The 19,139-nt window shown below is 36.5% G+C and overlaps 1 protein-coding gene across 1 annotated transcript; it reads left to right on the top strand.

Moving 5' to 3' along the window:
• Positions 1 to 1,443: 1,443 nt before the first annotated feature.
• On the top strand, positions 1,444 to 17,149 carry LOC147396747 (nuclear transport factor 2-like). Its single transcript, XM_086451850.1, has 10 exons — positions 1,444 to 1,583; positions 1,811 to 1,951; positions 2,083 to 2,217; positions 7,969 to 8,275; positions 13,748 to 14,019; positions 14,126 to 14,315; positions 14,517 to 14,638; positions 15,485 to 15,550; positions 15,907 to 15,988; positions 16,703 to 17,149. Exons 2-10 carry the CDS (start codon positions 1,913 to 1,915, stop codon positions 16,924 to 16,926), a joined length of 1,437 nt encoding a protein of 478 aa, XP_086307976.1. The 5' UTR covers positions 1,444 to 1,583; positions 1,811 to 1,912; the 3' UTR covers positions 16,927 to 17,149.
• Positions 17,150 to 19,139: the final 1,990 nt, after the last annotated feature.

The following is a 19,139-nucleotide window of genomic DNA, read 5'->3' as shown; positions in this document are numbered from 1 at the left end:
TAGAACATTCGTTGTATTCAAATTTGGATATTAGATAAAAATTTTGGATTAGGATTCAGATATTATTGTATCCGAACTGATAAGCATCCATTGACAACCCTAACCATTATCATTTGGATCCATATCAAAATTTTAGATCTTATCACAATGGCATGAAATCCATATCAACATGGTTAAAATCTATCAATTAATATAAAAATTTGACGATTAGTACGAGATCCACCATTGACTCTTACCCTGATCTAGTCAGGGTCCAACCTTATACCCTACCGATATAACAACATCATAAATACAAGGGAAAATTACTTAAAGGACCTTAGTGGAGGGATTTATTTTTAAATAGTCCCTAAGGTTTGCACGGTAGCCTGATAGGATATTTAGTAAACTTTTTATTTCTTAATGGTCCCTCATTATTGGTGAACTCACCGCCTTTTTATATATAGTCGAGTTCACCACTTTTTATTTATTGGAGAACTCGATGTTTTTTTATTTAGTGTTGAGTTCACAATTTTTACTATCAAACTCGCCATTATTTATTGTTGAGTTCACAACTTTTTATTTATTGTCGAACTCAATGCTTTTTATTTATTGTCAAGTTCACCATTTTTTAAATAAAAAGTGGTGAACTTGAGATTGGTAAAACCCACCCATTTTTAATTTTTGAGTTTTGTCGACTAAAATACATTGAAAAATCAACTAAAAACTTGAGATAACGACTTGTTCAAATAATTGCAATCCAAAAAATCCATTCTTGATTAATTTTCATAAAAAAAAAGAAAAAAAAATGAAAAAATCATAATATTTTTACATACATCTTCAAAATATTTGAAAAAACCTTTGAAAATAATTTTTTCTTCCTTCTTAAATCCTTTCTGATGGAATGGAGTCTCCAAAACTCGACTGAGATGCCAAGAAAATCAAGTTTTTTGGATGACAACGATGAGTTCGAACGGTAAGAGCATTCAATTGTGAAAAATGTGGGAGAGGAGGTCTAGGGACTGTTAAGAAATTTTTTTTTACTAAATGTCCTATTAAGTTATAGTAAAAAACTTAGGGACTATTTAAAAAAAAGTTTTCTAAATAGAATATTTAGTCCATTTCAAATCTTTGGAATAATGATTTTATGCTGATGATATTGCATAAAAACCTTACCTAATTTACCAAGTTGGCTCATTTAAAAGGGTGTTTCAAATTTCAATAGCCCTATTTTTTCTTAATGGCTGGAGCTGGTTTTTTAACTTTTGTACGTGGTGCTAGGTGTACACAAATTTCCTAAAACGTCCCGGAATCGAATCCCTAGAAAATCTGTATTTTTTGTTCCCATCCTAACCGTTTGTTGCTCACAAGACCCTAGGAAGGTCGTCGCTGTGGGACCCACGAGAAATCTTCCATTCTTGGCCATCAAATGAAAAGTAGGTGAGCGGGTCTTAACCTGCACTATACGCGCACGTTAGCAATCATCACTGCACCTCATCGCAAGTATATAACGCAGTTAAAAAATATAAAAAGGGTTGTTTTGTTATTAAAGTGGGCGAGTTACAGAGACAACGGTGGCGCAGAGAAGATAAAACCAGTGGAGACGAGTAGGATCACCTCTCTCTCTCTCTCTCTCTCAATCTCTACTTCTCTCTCTCTGTAAATCTCTCTTTCTTTCTCTCAATCTCTATATCTCTCTAAATTTTTCTCTTTCTCTCGAATCTCTGATCTTATTTTTTATCAAGAGCTTTGTTGATAAGAGATAAAAATCTGTTTTTTAATGGTTAAGCTTAATTTATAGACTCTAATCATCTCTAGAGTTTTGATCTTTCAGATCTTACAGAGAATTTCAGATTTGGAATTTTTTTGACTGAGTTTGGGAGAGACTAGGGCTTCGAGATCAGTTTCTCTCTGCATGTTCTTGTAGAGCCCGATAATGGCGACTGCGTTTTCTGCTCCAGTCAGTGCTTCTCAGGTGATTCAATCGGTTAAAAAAATCATATTTTTATCAGTTTCGATCTCAATATTTCTCTCGATTTCAATTATGTTTTTATTTTTATTTTTTTTTAAAATCTCTTTCTCTATATATCGATCCGTTGTTTCTAGGTTGGTTCGTACTTTGTTAGCCAATATTACCAGGTTCTTCAAGAACAGCCGGATTTGGTTCATCAGTTCTATACTGATGCTAGCTCTATGCTTCGTATTGATGGGGACGCGACTGAGTCTGCATCGGCAATGCTGGTAATTATTTGGAATCGTTTTGGATTTCTTATTCTTATTTTTCAAGTTTCGATTTTTCAGGGAAATATGTGAATCCGTATAGATGGTTAAATATTTCAACATCAGATTTATTCTGTAATTTTCTGCGATGTTGATGTGAATCTGTTTAATGCGTTATAGCCACTGTGCTGCTTGCATGCAGTCAGTCTATGATTGTCAATCTTTAGTTTAGTTTGATTACATGTAATTCATTGATTTTAGACGTGTTTTTTTTTTGGGCAAAGTTTGTGATCTAATTTTAATATCATTATGGGAATATTTAAAAATCTGTTGTTCTCTACACATTCAAATCCTGCTGGTATCGCCTGTCTAGTTTCGTAATCTTTAAATTAAAATAGATTTGGTGAAGAAAACTTATTTTGAGATGGATTTGTGGTTATATTGACTTATTTTTTTTGTATGAGTGGGGAGGATCTCAGCATGTTTCTCAGATTATGCCCTATACCCTGTTTAGTTTATAGATCATGTCATATTGGATTACACAGCAATCTTTGTGATGGGTTGTTCAGCCTTTTTTTTTTTCCTTTTCTTTTCTTGCTGTTCGTGCGAGTTTAATTGCTTTTCAAAAAGATGAAGATATCTTTTATACTTCCATTATAACCAGAAAATGAGTTCATTTTATTTAATTACATTAATAACGGACATATTGGTGGAAAGATTTGAAACAATTTAGCTTTAACCATGTTAAAGGTCCTCCCACTTATTAGTTGATAGAGAAGCAAAGTTGATTCCTTTGTCCGGACCAAAGAAACAATGTCACGAATGGTTACAATCTTTTCCATCAGTAAGGATCCCACTATATCGCCTTCTACTTTTTATAGGCCATGAATTAGATCAGAGTCATTCTGACTGGTTTGAATAATGAATTGTTAATTGTATTTGTATAATATTATTCCCACTATAGTTGAACCTTAAGAAAATAACAAAGGGTTGGAGAATTTTTGGCTCATTTCACTGAATTAAATCGACCTTCAGTAAAGGATTCTGGATGTTTCTCCCATTTATGTATCATAAATGGATCTACAAGGTATATGTGGATCTCTCTGCTTCTCATTTTCTATTTGGTGTTTTTGGAAGGAATCATTTACTGCAATCTACATTGCTTCGTTCACATGATCTTAGGTTTATGGTGTTCTCATCCTCTGTAACAGCTAACACTGGTTTCTTTTTCTCATTCTGTCTTTTTGAGTTGAATATGCCTCAAGTACTCCATATATTCAAACTCTTGTTGTGTCGTCTGTTCAATGTAGTATTCGATCCCAAATATTTAATACATTTTTCTAAAGCAAGATGCATTCCACACCAGCATCCAAATTCCCAAATTCTAAGAATAAACTTGGAAGCAAACATGGAGGTGATCTAATTAAATAAATAGTGCCGATCATGTTCAAGATGGTTTTGGGATTTTAGTAAGAGTGGCTAGTATTGCGGTTGGTGAAAGAAGTGATCACTTGATTCTTGCGAAAGCTCCGAGGATACTGAAGAATTGTATACGATTATCAACCAATCTCTGTTCGTTATTCTTCAAATTACATTTTTGCTCTTTGGGTAACATTTCACTAACAAATAAGTGCACCTAATTTTTAGGACGGGTTACACTTGTGTTCTTTAGGAAGCCTTGCTCCCCACATTTATTACCATAGATGTAGCAACTACAAAATAAAGGTTCTGTGGCCATAAAGAGTTGGTCTGCAACAACCTAATATCAAAAGATGTTAATAAATAGTTTTTCCCAAATAGATCTAGTTTAAATGGAACTAGAAGATTACTCATTAGCTACATCAAGTTACCATGTAGAAACAATTAAGAGTGGTTATCATGGCTTTAGAAAACCATAAGAGATGAAGCAGATTAAGAATGATGTGTGTATCCTTCTCCTCTTAAACTTCTTGAAGTGAGCCAACAACCATATTTATTGTGCATACAAGGAAGGTTTGACTACAATGAAGATTTGATTTGAAGACTTTCTTCTTTTGAATCAAGGGTGATCGATACATTAATTTAGCATGGTGCATCGTCTCAATTCACCAATGATACCCATATATGGCAAGGATATGGGATCAATATGGTATGCATGTGGCATTTATACACTTAAGATGGTAATAACCAATGGTGATACGACACATATACAACATATTCTTTGGAAGTATATATATATATATATTTTTTTTTTTGATAAGTAGAAAGTATATTTGTTTCATGGCAATATGAAGTATAACACTAGTTGGTCTTTCAATAGAGAGGCTTATGCTAGGTGTTGGACAAAAAAGATCAAAGACGGCATTTATGATAAGGCAACAACATATTTAGTATTTTTTTTTTCCTGTAAGATAATTTCAATAAAAAAAGGGAGGTTGAAATGACCAACCCAGAGGGATACAAACGAAGAAAGCAATCAAACAACACAAACAAACTACCCCTTTCCAAGGTTACACACCCTCTCCCATCTTACAAGAAAATCTTCAAAGAAAGAGTTATACCAAAAAAACAACAAAGACAAAATGATCTCTTAAACTGTGAACTCCTTTCCTTAACAACAAATTTGATATTCTACCATATCATTTATTTTACTATCTATAGTATGTTTTTACATTTGAGTAAATTTATTACTTATACTTGATAAAGTTTCAATTTGACTAAATAGATGAGATAGAGATTATCTTATGTGAGAGAACATTAAATAAGGAAATAATTGTTAGCTTCATAACTATCCTAATTGAATCTAATCCTAATTTAGGATAATGATTTGGTGTATCAAAATATACATTATTATAATACATAATAATATGAGTCTCTAATACCGTCCTGTGGTGGCATGTTCTTTTTAATAAGGAACAAGCTACTATTACAATTGGTATCACCGAAAAATTAGTGTTGCTGGTGGTGATCTCCTGTTTGTGAAGCCCATCACCGTCAAAACCCATTCATTTTGGAGTCTGTCGGAGCTTGTCACGATCTTGCCGGTGCTCCTACCCAAGATAAGGAAAGGGCTGTTGAGACCGAGGGGTCAAAGTTGAGCCGTCCTATGTGTTGGATGGAATGGTAGGAGGAGTTGTGAATTTAGTCCCACATCGACGAGTTAGACGTTCGGAGCCTGGACTATAAGGAAAAGTTTGACCTTATCATATAGGGTGCGTTTTAAAGCTGTGCGGGCTTCGCCCCATAGCGGACACTACAAGTGTGAGCTAGGGGTGCTACAAAGCTGGTGCTCACTAGGTCAGGTCCGTCTTCATCTCTACCAAAAGCATTTGATTGGGTTGTGCAACTCAATTATCTTTATATGGAGTGTGGGTCATGACTTTGGTATCGTGATTAGATTTTAATTAAACTAAATAATTGAGAGAGAGAGGATATACCGTGAGATTACACTAAATAGAAAATAGGTAGTTGCATAAGTATCCTCACTATTCTAATGGATTAAGTGAATCCCAATCTAAGATAATGATTTGGTTTATTACAATAGACCTTTTATAATACATCATAATCTTATACTCTTAACATACTAAGTCACATTTAATGATTTTGAAGTGGTTAAAGAAGTTTTAGAAAATAAAACAAGGAGTCTTAGAAATTTTATAGGTTTAGGAGAGTAGTTTTAGTTAATATGATTGTTATTAGTTGGTATTTTTAAAGGTGTGCGAGGCTTACGTCTTGAGGCACACCTCAGATTGAGGCTCATTAAAAATGCCTCAATGCCTAAGGATGAAAACATAACAAAAATGAAGTGTACACCTCAGACCAAAAGGCACCTTCTCACATTGAGGTACATCCGTCACTTTATTTTTCAAGTGTTTTCCCTATTTTTTAAAAATAATATATTTCTTCCTATATTTCTTTTTCAATGTTGGTGTGTAACACAATTGGACCACTTAGAAATATATGCGAATACGAAGTAGTAGTAATATATGCGTAGAAAATCATTTAATTGATTTGATTCATAAATAATTTTTTTCATATTTATTGTTATGTAGAGGAAGTTATTGAAAGTAATATCTAGTTATATTTTTTTCTTACAAAAAATGTAAAATAATTGTTTACTTTAGAAACTTTCAATTATTCAAATGTAAAATATTTTTTATTTTTGAAATATAAAATACTATTATTTTATATTATTATTAGTGTAGGGGATTAAAACTTGGAATTCAATTAAATGGATTTATAACATAAAATTTGGGAATATGTGGTGGCTAGCCTCATTTTCCTATTTTCAAATATTTTATTTCTGTTTATTATTATTTAAAAATATCATGCATGTGGTGTTTACACTTCGTGCTTTGTGTCTAGCACCTCAAGCACCTTGCCTCACGCTTCAACAGCTAAAAATGTTAGTATTTTTTTAGGAGTTTTAGAAGTTTTCAAATTAGTTTTACTTTAGTAGGAATTCTGTTTGATTGGTTTTAGGATTTATCTTAGCTAGTCTATAAGTAGAGATGGACTAATATTGTGTTATTTGGTTTTGACTATTTGTGAATTGTGTTATTTTGGTGTAGAGAATTGTTTCTTGTGCTTTTTGATCCATTGGTTTGGACCAATAATGTCCAATGAGGCTCAGACTGGAGACACTGAGTTCTATTTCTTATATATATATATATATATACTAGAGTTCGCCCATGCCCAGGGCACATGCATCCTCTTTGGGATTAAGATGGTAAAAGCGGGGAAAAAATGAAGTTAGGGGTATTATTATTTTTTTTTTGAGGTTAAGGGATAAAAGATGAAAAATAAGAAAGTGGGTTAAAGGAGTAAAAGAGGAAAGGCAAAAAAATCTGAGTGTTTTTTAGGATTTCTGGGTATTTTTAGATTGGAAATTAGGGCCTGGGGGTTAGGTTTCGAGTTGGGGCTTCAAATTTAAGATTTTGGAATAGTTCTGGAGCCCTGCAAATATTGTAGTTGGATGGGATGTTTATTCTAGCTGGATGGAAGTTTGTCCCCCACAAAAGTGGGCCCTGCAGTTGAGTTTTATTATATATATATTGTGCGAATTTCACATTATTTACTTTTTTCGCTTTTCTGGTTTATTTCTTGGTTTTATTTTTTGCCTACACGCTTAGAGAAATCTTTCATTGTTTTGTGCATCACCTAGCTTACGATTTGAGTGATGGGTTTGAATTGGTGGCTTTAAGTGGAGGCACTTTATGGCTCGATACATAAACCAAACTGCTGTGAATGGTTTGTTGCGTACATAATCTACAGCGAATTGGAACTGTTGTGAAAGTAACACCTGCAATTAAAATGGACCTGTGGAAGAAGAAGTGTGCCCCAGAGCTCACTGTATGGGGTCCACAGGAATTGAACCATCAAATGGACTAATTGTGGGCTTTTTATGGGCCTACAGTTGGGTTACATATTGATATATGCCTTCTTTTCTCGGTTCCAGCATCAAGACCGTTGTTGAGGTGTCAGATCAAATTCGACATCAAATTATCATCAGTGTCCTATTAATTTTAGAGGATTGTCGCCTTAGCAATCAATGTCAATATCTCACTGACATGAACTTAAATGACTATTACTGCTCACCATGAGTGTTTTTAGCAATTTCATATGATTGTACAACATAATCTAATAGACAATCTATTGAAATGTATTCCATTCAAGTTTCTGTCTGTTTAATTATTCTTCATGCATGCTTGGGTAACCAACTGTAATTTGATATCAACTTATAGTTTGTGCATTGTATTTGTTATTGATGAAGTCGTGGATTCTTTGTTGCAGCAAATTCATTCACTTGTAATGTCACTTAATTTTACCGGAATTGAGATCAAGGCATTACATGCTCTGGATTCTTGGAATAGAGGTGTTCTTGTGATGGTTTCGGGTTCTTTGCAAACCAAGGACAGCAGCGCAAGGAGGAAATTTGCGCAGGCCTTTTTCCTTGCTCCACAGGAGAAAGGCTACTTTGTTCTCAATGATATTTTTCAGTTCCTTGACGAGGAACAGATTCACCAGCATCCGGCGGCCATATTAGCTCATACCCATTTGGATTCTCCATTAAATGCATCCAACCCTCTTTCATCGCCAGGTAATCTGAACTTCATTTAAATTTCCATAATCTGAACTTCATTTATATATATATGGGTCGCCAACGTCTTTGTCCTATATGGGTTAGAAATTTTGGAATGAGCTGATCTTTGTGAGGATGATCTCTATGGTGAGGAGATCATCCTCACATAAAATCAGCCCAATCTGAAACTTCTAACCCCATCAAAAGGGGTTTAGAATTGTGGACTGTCGATTTTTTACCGTTAATTTGTAAACCACTTTTGATGGGGTTAGAAGTTTTGGATTGGGCTGATTTCTTCTGAGGATGATCTCCTCATGATAGGGGCCATCCTCACAAAAAATTAGCCCAATTTGAAACTTTTAAGCCATATAAGACAAATTTTGGCTCCCTAAAGTTGGCTGCCGAATGCTACCCTATATTTATTATTTTTATTTATTTATTATTATTATTAAACGGGGAAAGGGAAAATTGGGTTAGTGGTCGGTAATTAGTGGTGGAAGGTGGGTTTTGAACCTGGGTGGTGGTATCAACATTCACAGGCTTTACCAACTTATCAAGTCGGCACCTACGGAATTTACCGAAGTTGTATAAAACTATAAATAACTATAGGACTACATAAAGAAAAGGAAAGACATTTTTCCTGGTGAAAGATACTTCTCTTTGCTGTCATCATCTTCTTTTTCTGCTTATATTTTTCTTGGAAGTGATATTTCTCTCTAATATGATATCTTTTGTGCTTTATTATTATTATTATTATTATTTTGTTTTGTGGACAAATATAAGATATTTCAATACAAACAACCAAGAAAAGCTTTCTACAAAGAAAAACTCCCAAGAGGCCGAGGTACCAGGGAGGCTAGTACGAACAATACACGAAAAGAAAACCACACCACAATCGCCAAGAAAACTGGTTGCTACACAAACTTAACAAGCCGACAAAGGTAAAACACTTAGCTAACCACATTCATCATTGAGTCCCTTTTGAATACAATGTCCTCAAACAATATTGCCCAGAGCTTAGATCTGAAGAACATATTAGCTGATGTGATGTTTCCTTGATACCCTCAAAGGTCCTTTTGTTTCCTTTTTCACAAAATACTCTAGCAAATTGCAAAAGTTAGCTTCCCCCAATGAATCTCCCCTCTAGTTTAAGCACTTTACTGAACCATGTACCAAACAAAGCCGACATCTGTATATATATGGGGATGCATGGTGAATTCTAATGTCCTATGCTTCATGGAGATGTTAGCATTCTCCACAACTTCCATTTTTTGAAAATACCCTTAAAGGTACTTGTTATTATTTCTTTTAGTGCATAAAGTAAGGTATTTTCATCCTTGTACATTGCTATTTTTGCAAATAGAAAAAACTTTAATGGCATTTTTGTACAAGTGTTTATTGCAATGAAATTTTTGTAAAAACATTTATTGCCCAAGGACCAAGATACCCTTATTTTATGCTCTAAAAGAAAAATCTATAATACCTTTTCGGTTTCCTCAACCTCCGTTAAATGAGATTTTACTTATCAATAATATAAAAAATTAAAAACGCCTTTCAAAGTTATTTTCATGAAATAATTTTATGGAGAATGCTAACATCCCCCTATTACGAGGAAAAAAAAAGAGTGTAGATCTGTCAAGCCACGATACAATAAGGCAGCAAATGTTTGATCTTTCCACCACTTAGTTTGCATATAACGTAGGTTTAATTGTAAATAGATCAAAGTTCAAAATTATGAAGAAAACCCTGTTAGTTGCGATTAATATTCGCTTATAATAGTTGTCAAACTTCTATAGTAGTGGAGATGACATTCATTTTCTGGTTAATGATTATTTATTTATTTATTTGATTGGTGTAAATTTCTTAGAAAAGGAAGAAAGCGGTTGACCCAACCAACCTACCACAATAGAAAACAAAGATGAGAGAAGGAAAACAAGATACAAGAAGAGAAAGGAAAACAAGATTCAGCAACAACAAAAGCCAGCATACCATTTCCCACATAAAAATGAATTCTTCGGAAAAACCCTTTTGAACTCAAAGATTTCGTACCAATAAACAAAAGGAATCCCGTAATGATACCTGCCTGGTTCAAGCAACTAAAAGACTTTAGAAAATACGACGACAAGATTCCTACAAACATGTGGGAGAGGTTGAAGAAATATCATCTTCTGAAGATAATGCTCCCGCCCCTTGAAAACATACGTTCTCCCTTTCCTTCTAGATGCCCCAACAAATGACAATAGGAGCTAAAATCCACAGCATTAGAAAAATTAGGGGTGCCAACTCTCAAACAAAGAGTAGACTGACTTATGGAAGCACCAATTCATATGGAAGAGAAATAAGACTATTCCACACGGGTCACATAATTACTGTAAAATCAATACATTATTTATTGGTAATCAAGACTCCTTCCAAAACTTGTCTATCCATAATAAAGGTCCCTTGATGAGGGCCAATCATAAGTGACATAATTACTTTAAACCTTGAAGATATCAGCTTTGAGATTATTTAGTAGGAAGCATCAAGTAAACTAATCGGTCTCAAATTAGAAATATCTTTGGCTCCAAGCTTCTTAGGAATTGCATCACGAAGGTGCTATTGGAACAATAATCCAAAGTACCCATTATCCTGAAAATTCTTGACCACAAACATCAGACCAGCCTTAATTGTCTCCCAATAGGCTTTGAAGATTGAGAAGCCATTTGGCCTACGGGATTTCTCATTGTTCATTTAATTGTTTGAAACACTTCAGCTTCATCATATAAACTTCCAAGCCAAACCTTTTATTCCCAGAGGTCTCATCAAATTCGAGATTATCTAGAGTTGGGTAGTTCTCATGATTTATTGAATACAACTTCCTTAAAACTCAACCCCTCCTTTACTGATAGTGACTTCGCCATTCAACCAGGTCTTATTGACCTTCAACTTAATACATGAAATTTGATCTTTTGTGACTATTGGCCATTCAATGGAAAACTTGTGTTATTTTCACCCTCTTGAGCCATCCGACTCTAGATTTTCACCTCCAACTGATTTTCTTAATTTTTCTACAACCATTTGTAATTACCTTCAGATTAAACCTTTTCGCCTTTTTCTTCCATCAACAAACTCTCACCTTCCTCTTTCCCATCAAGCCTTCCAATCGCTTCCAGCAAATGCTGTTTGTTTGACTCAGTCTTGCTCAAAGACTTCTTATTCTATATTTTGAGTTTCTCCGTTAAAGCTATATAAACTTCTAAAGGAAAATGAACTTTGGTCTACCTGTAGGCTGTAACAGGTAGCACATTCAACCATCCATGAATGTTCTCTATGAAGTTATGATGCGTGAGCCACATATTCTCAAAGCGAAAGGGGGGATGGGATGACATTTAACCATTCTATCTTTATGAATAATGGGGGAATTTAACAAGGCATTGTAGATTGGACTATCTAACTAAGGTGCTCTGCTCAATATGCAAAAATCATATGTATATATATATATAATCAGCCTATTGAGGGTAGGGACATCCTTATTGTTTGATCATGTGAAGGAATTTCCCAAGGGGGATATCCATCAACAGATTACGACTAACAAACTCCTCAAAATTTCTCGTATTCCTAGTTACACCGGATCCATCTTTCTTTTCAAAATAGAATTGTATGACATTAAATTGTTCACCCAAGCACTAGTGCTGATCCCAAATATACCTAGATAGGCTCCTCCCAGAAATTTTCACGATACTTGTTCATTGTCGGGAAATAAATGCTAGAGAATACCCATGGAAAGTCCTCTCAGCTCACCTACACAAGTTTGCCACTGAGAAAGCCCCTACGAACTCATCCTCAACATCAATGAACTTACTTATCCCACAATAATGGTTCCCTTGGCCACCTTGATACTATATATATACAAGGATCTCCGTAACTCCTTGGCCAGTATTTCATTCATGAATTCCATCTTGATTTATGAAGAACCACAATATATGACTTTTTTGATTTTGTCATTGACATCATTCAAACCTCTTAACATTCCAAGAAAATATTTTTTCTGCCATTGATTAATTGAGGTATTATGCCCATTCCTTCTGGTTCCTGTCGGTTTTAGGAATTCATTCAAATCCCTTCCAAGACTTTGAGCTTCTTTGATCAACCATGACTTACATTTCACGTTGACATTTACCTCAGGACCATTGATGGGCTGTAACGCCCCCACCCTTGATCAGGTAACAATATTGTCTGGTTGGGTTTCCCTTACGACTTTAAAATATGTTGTTACAAGGTAAGAGAGTTGGACTACCTGTAGCTTAGAATCTCGAACGTTCCCTGGTCGATGTGGGAGTCAACTTCACCCCTTCCTTGCTCTTCCACCCCGCAACCATGAGCCCAACCACATGTGCCCGATCGACTACGAGTCCAGCCAGTAGCACATTGGAGATGATGTGACAACACTTTGCACTTAATAGACGAGCCATCCTTAGCTCTGATACCATTTGTAATGCCCCCACCCTTGACCAAGCAACAATATTGTTTGTTTTGGGTATTCCCTCATAGCTTTAAAACACATTGTTACAAGGTAAGGGAGTTGGATTACCTATAACCTTGAATCTCGAACGTTCCCTAGTTGACGTGGGACTAACTTCATCATCCCCTCCCTGCTATTCCACTCTGCAGCCACGAACCCAGCCTTGTGCCGCACACGTGCCCGATTGACTACTAAGTCCCACCAGTAGCGCACTAGCGAGGGTGTGACATAGACCCCGTGGAATCCAATTGCGAATCCATAACCTGCTTCCTTATACCCAAGATCCCCATGCAGTTTCTCAGAGCATGCACTACATCATTGGATAACAATGGACAATCCACGCCGGATTGGGACAATTTGGGAGCAAACCTTTTCTTGAAAATGGGGCCTAACTCTTTCTTGCTGGCTATAGGATTGTTTGAAAATCAAGCTAGAATTGTCTCCCTTATTAGTGAAGGGGAGAGACCCACAGAAAGGCCGATACAACCTATCTGCTAGCACCTATACAAACTCCCCATCCATCTTAGCAACTGGGTGTGCTGTCCGCAGCCAATGCCTTACCCCCTACCTCACAGGCTCCTAGGCACTGCTGGTGTGGAAGACCCTCCTTTTTCAGAGCCAAAAATGTCATTGTATAAATATCATCATGATACAGGACCCTGACCTTGTCTAGTCTCAGATTCACTCAGAAGCATGGCAGCAGCGTTATCCCCATCCCTGTCCAACCAATTCCAACTAAACCCTGCAAATCCGATTAACCAGGGAAGGACAGAAGCTAAGGCCATACAACCACAAATCAGGGAAATTCTGAGGAGGCAAAATATGGTTTTCATGTATATATAATATTTATTTGTTTATTATGGTTATGCTTCTGCATGGGAACTAAAAACTTAATTTTTGATTTCTAGAAAACTTATAAACTTTTGATATTTGGCAAATAGTTTGCATATCAAGGTTTCATGGCTGGACAAAAATAATGGCTTTTGCAGTTTCGGATTACGTGCATGGCGGAGAAACTCAGGCCAGGGAGTTCGTGGCTTCCGTTCATGTGGAAGAAGAAGATGATGCAGTCGACAAGTACAGTCTTCCAGAGGAACCACAGCAGCAAGTCCCAGAGGCTGATGACATAGTGGAAGAAATTCCCATTGAAGAGTCAACAACTATATTTCCAAGTTCAATGAACACTCTGCAAGACTCCTCTCCTCCTGTCCCTGTCGATGAACCTGTTGGAGAACCGCCAAAGCACACTTATGCTTCTATTGTATGCACTGCTTCTTTTTAGTAATTATGTTTGCTATCTTTTGTACACGGGTCTTCTTTTCTCTCCCTTTTTTTTCTTTAACATTTTAAATGTCGTGATTTTGAAGCTACGCGTTGCTAAGGGGCAATCGGCATCATCAATTGCTCCTCAACCATCGATGAACAGAAGTTCTCTGCCCACTTCAGAGTGGCATCAGGTACCACCACCACCACCTGCTTCTCAGCAATCTTTTCCTGCATTATCAATGGGATCTGGTGCAGAAACAGTGGACGAAATTACAGCAGTTGAAGAAGAAGGTCAACTTTCCTTGAACTATTTCATTGGAATAAGTTAGAAGAATTTAGTTTTAAACATTCAGATTTTAGAAGTATTGTTATTTTTCTGGAAAAATTTGTCTTTGTTATGGTTGAAAAAATATTTGCCTTCATTGGACTTTTACATTGAAGATGGACGAGCATTCTGCTGAATATTGGATCTTCTTAATTCGTTCTTGCCAGGTGAAGGAAGATCTGTCTACGTGAAAAATTTGCCATCTACTATTTCAACTTCTGAAATCGAACAGGAGTTCAAGAAATTTGGTAGAATCAAGCCTGATGGAGTGGTCATCAGGAATCGCAAGGTCCATTCACTTGCCATCCTTTTTCTTCTTGTCTTTGTTTTTGCGAGTATTTGAAAGATCCATACCAACTTGGCCATGGCCAGTTCAACCTGTAAACTGGCCACAAAACTTCCCAGATGAACGATACTCAAGATTTTATTCAAAATCAATTATTAATCATAAAAACTTTTGAACCTGTGTGGCAGGACACATACACCTGTGTTGGTGCCTAGCTTGGGTACAAGGTGTCTGAGATGACACCTTTGAGAAGCCCAAAATGTGAGACATGCTTGTAATGCATTATAAAATTATATTTATCTCAGATATACACACACACACACACACACACACACACACACACACACACACACACACATTTTAATAAAACTGGAAAGAAGTATATCTAAGTAAAAGAAACCATCTGTGTACAGCATAATAAAAGTAGATTTCTACTATAAAACTAGTGTTATGTTCAACTTCTTGATAAATTATTGTAGAGGCTGGATTACAATCATTTTTCAATAGAAAATTATTAAAATAAAAGGTGATGCCTTACATTTGGAATGTGTGTTAGATGCAGTCTGTGCCAATACATGTCCTTCATGGCAACAATTCTATGATTGGCATGTCCTTTATTATATAGTTTGGTTTGCTTAGTTGAATTTGGAAATCTTTTGACCAGTGATGTTAAAATTTCAAACATGTCAATTATTTATTTATTTATTGTAAACGGACCGTTGAATTGATGAACTGTTGTCCTGTCATTTCATGGTTTAACTGATCGGTTAAGTTTTCAAAAATACTGGTTTCTATCTTGAAAGAAGCTAGCTTGGTATTTAATGTCAATGGATTGACTTCAATGTGCAGGAAATTAGTATTTGCTTTGCATTTGTCGAATTCGAAGATGCCCTTAGCGTTCAAAATGCAATCAAGGTTTGACTTCTCCCTACGATCTCATTTGGTTTTGTATTTCCTAAGGTGGTAAATCCAAAATTTGAAGGATAGATGCATTCTGCTGTAAAGGTGATCATTTGCATCTTAGACAAACCTTTATGCCCCCTAAATTAAATAAAATGCAGATTGTCTCCTTGGATGATGGGGTGATTTTCTTTAATTTCTCCATTTTCAATATTTCCATTATATTTTCTGGCTAAAATTGGCCCCTTGAACTTGATATATAAAACTCCCTTTCCATCAAGTAAATCTTGAAGATGCAGTTGCCACTTTTCTTGCTTGTTTTGCCCTTTTTTGTGTGCAGCCTGGTGTGACTTAATTTTGTTTCTCTGTAGGCTTCTCCAATTCAGCTTGGTGGACGACAAGTGCACATTGAAGAGCGGAGGACAAGTGGCCCCAGCACATTTCGTGGTGGAAGTATGTTCCCTCTTATCCTTAATCCTCCACAATTCTATTTATTTCGTTATTGCATGTGCAACCTTGATCCTCTCTCTCTCAACACACGCACAATATTCCTTGTGCCTTGATGGAGGGAGGTGTGGGAGAATTAGTTTCATCATTGCACATGCAACCTTCTCCTCTCTCTCTCTCTCTCTCACTCACTCACTCACTAACTCACACACACACACACACACACCACACACACACACACACACACAATATTCCTTGTGTCTTGGAGGGAGGTGCATGCAACCTTTTTCCTCTCTCTCTCTCTCTCACACACACACACGCACACATAGACTATTCCTTGTGCCTTGATGGAGGGAGCTGCAGGAGTATGCCATTGGGCTTGAACACCTTGTTGTAGTTCACTGCTTCTTGGTTGGGGGTCTTTCAGCTTGAGATGAAATCCTAATTACCAAACGTTACGAGATAATTTTTGGTCTGAGCACTGTTTACGCTTGTGATTCTCCTCTCTCTGGTGATCTGATAATAAAAAAATCATTGATCATCCACTGTTTTTTTAAGAAAAAACCCTAAAATTTTCCTTGAGCCTCCGACAACCAAAATGTTCTCATAAAAGATAAGTTGTTGATAACCAAATTAGACTGGAGCCTTCACAGTCATATTGTATATGTACATTGACAGTATCCTCGTGAATTTTAACATTGGATTGTTGGTTTTGGACAGGAGGAAGAGGAGGCGGTAGAGGAAGGGTTGGGTACCAGACAGAAGCCCAAAGGGGCCGTTTTGGTGCTCGGAATTTTAGCAGGGGAAGTGGGCAAGATGGGGGTGACAGGGACTACAACAGACCGAGGGGGAATGGTTTCCATCAGCGTGGCGGACGAGGAGGCATTTTGGGAAATCCAGCATCAAGGAATGGGCAAAGCCCATCATCAGAGTCTACGGCTTAGTTCATCGAAAAGAGAAAAGAGGGAGACGCCGGTAAGGTTTTGGGGTATAGTCTTTTTCAATTTTAAAGACCCCCATTTTTAATTTATTGAAAGAATGGTTTCATGAAGAAACATATCCCTAATGTTTTGGAGACTCATTTTTATTAGATGGTTTTGCTGTTAAGTACTTTTTTATTTAACTTTTATTAATTATAAAAAAGGGGTTTTGATGGGTGATTTCTAACCTGTTGGTTCTTAATGTTCTTTTGATCATTTGCTAGATTTCATCTACACCATCCAAAAGAAAGAACTTAAATGGATGGTCATGGCCCTTTGTGATGCCATGGAATTGGAACCCATTTAGACTAAATTACCGGCCTCATGACTTGTTTGCTAGGATTCATTACTTTTCAATTTTAGGATAGGATGTTCTTTTCTGGCAAATGTTGACGCCCACATCAGAAAGTGAATTGTTGCATTTTCGGGTCCGTCCTCATGAACTTCTGGTCCTTCCTTTGGTGAACCACCGAAAATGGGTTGATGGATAAATTCTAGCAGTTTGATTCGAGCATTTGTAATAAGGTAAGAAAAGAAAAAGAAGAGTCAATGATTGAGAGAGAGAGAGAGAGAGAGAGAGAGAGAGAGAGAGAGAGAGAGAGAGAGAGAGAGAGAGAGAGAGAGAGATTACTTGATTTGGAGGAGGAAGATGAAGCAAATCCCTTTACAATTTCGTCTTTGATTTAGAGGAGGAAGATGAAGATTTTTAGCAAACTCCTTTTTGTTCTCTAGATCACTTGGTTTTGAGAATGAAAAGAGAGGGTTTGGAGGATGAAAACAGAGGAGATTGGGTAATCTCGGAAATCTTGGATTAGAGATCTCATTCATATCCCAAGATGTTACTAAACAGTGAAAGTATGTCCGTTTGTCTTGTTGCTGGGTGATACCAAGATGACTCGGACAATATGCCCTGGTCTTGGATGGGTTTTAAAACCATGTATTGAGCCAGCAAATCATCTCAATATCTTTGGTGAAGGAGAAGAAATGGTTTCACTGAGATCATCAGTTTTCTGTTCTCTTCCTAATTGAAAAAGGTCATATCTCGTTTGAGAAAATCTAGTCAAACATCGAGATGAAATATCTCAAACAATATTTTTTTTTTATAGGATGCCTAATTTACTTCAAACGCATTAGAAAATTATATGTACTTTAGATAACGTAGTGTTTCATTTGCAATCAGGTCGGCATTCCAATTACTAACATGAATCTTAAAGACATTTCATGTTGCTCGTTCTATGGTGTAGGTGCAGTCGCAGTAGAAGGAAGGTAGGTAGGTAAGGGTTGATTAAAGTGTCAATTGGAAACAAGGCCTAGTTGCAATGATAAGTAAGGAATCGTGCATCAGACTGGATCAATGCATGTAGAGAAGTTGGTTAAAAATTGCACATTAATCATCTATAAAAGATATTTAATTCTGGACAAAATTGAACCGAGGAGCAAGATTCATTTAGCCAACCTTAATTCCTTGGAATAAGGCTTCGACTACTATAAAGTTGAATTCAGTAGTCCCTATTGAATCTTGGAACTCCTTTTAGCCCATCTTGTGGTTTGAAGGTGCTAACTTAGCTGTAGGAACAAACCATTTTCCTTTCCTAGGGATTAGAAGACTTATTAAATTGAGGCAATCGGGTCTATTTTAATTCCATCCAACCCAAACGACCTGGTATGAAATTCTAGGTGGATCGGCCACCTTGACCAACCCCCTCCTCTATTGCTCAACCCTCCCCGTGTTTGAACCCTCCTCTTGCTCAACCTAAGTGGGTCGACCCCTATTGCATACATTATGTGAATCGGTCACCTTGGCTAACCCCATCACCAAACCCTCTAAGTGGTTTCATCTCATAAATCAACCCCTCAATAATCATGTAAGCCAATCGTCAATTACATGGACCAATCCACTCAATAACAAAAGAAGCAATCTTATGCTAAACTACCCTAATAGCACTAGTTATTCTGCCTCCAAGGTAAAACTTGCATGGTGCCTGAAGAAAATATTACATATGCATAACTCAATCGAATCAATTTGGGGAACCAAATAGTCATCGAGTTGAAGCAGTTACATTAGGGGTGTCAATGGGTACCCATTTAACTGAAATCGAACCGGAACTGGAATCAAAAACCCCCGGTTTCGAATCCCTTTTTATTGGAATCGATTAGAGCTGGGTCTAAAATGGAAC

This window comes from Akebia trifoliata, chromosome 8 (assembly GCF_017979445.1).
Source record: "Akebia trifoliata isolate Shusen 1 chromosome 8, ASM1797944v1, whole genome shotgun sequence".
NCBI lineage: Eukaryota > Viridiplantae > Streptophyta > Magnoliopsida > Ranunculales > Lardizabalaceae > Akebia > Akebia trifoliata.
The sequence above is the reverse complement of the archived record's forward strand: the minus strand, read 5'-3'. Positions and strand labels throughout refer to the sequence as shown.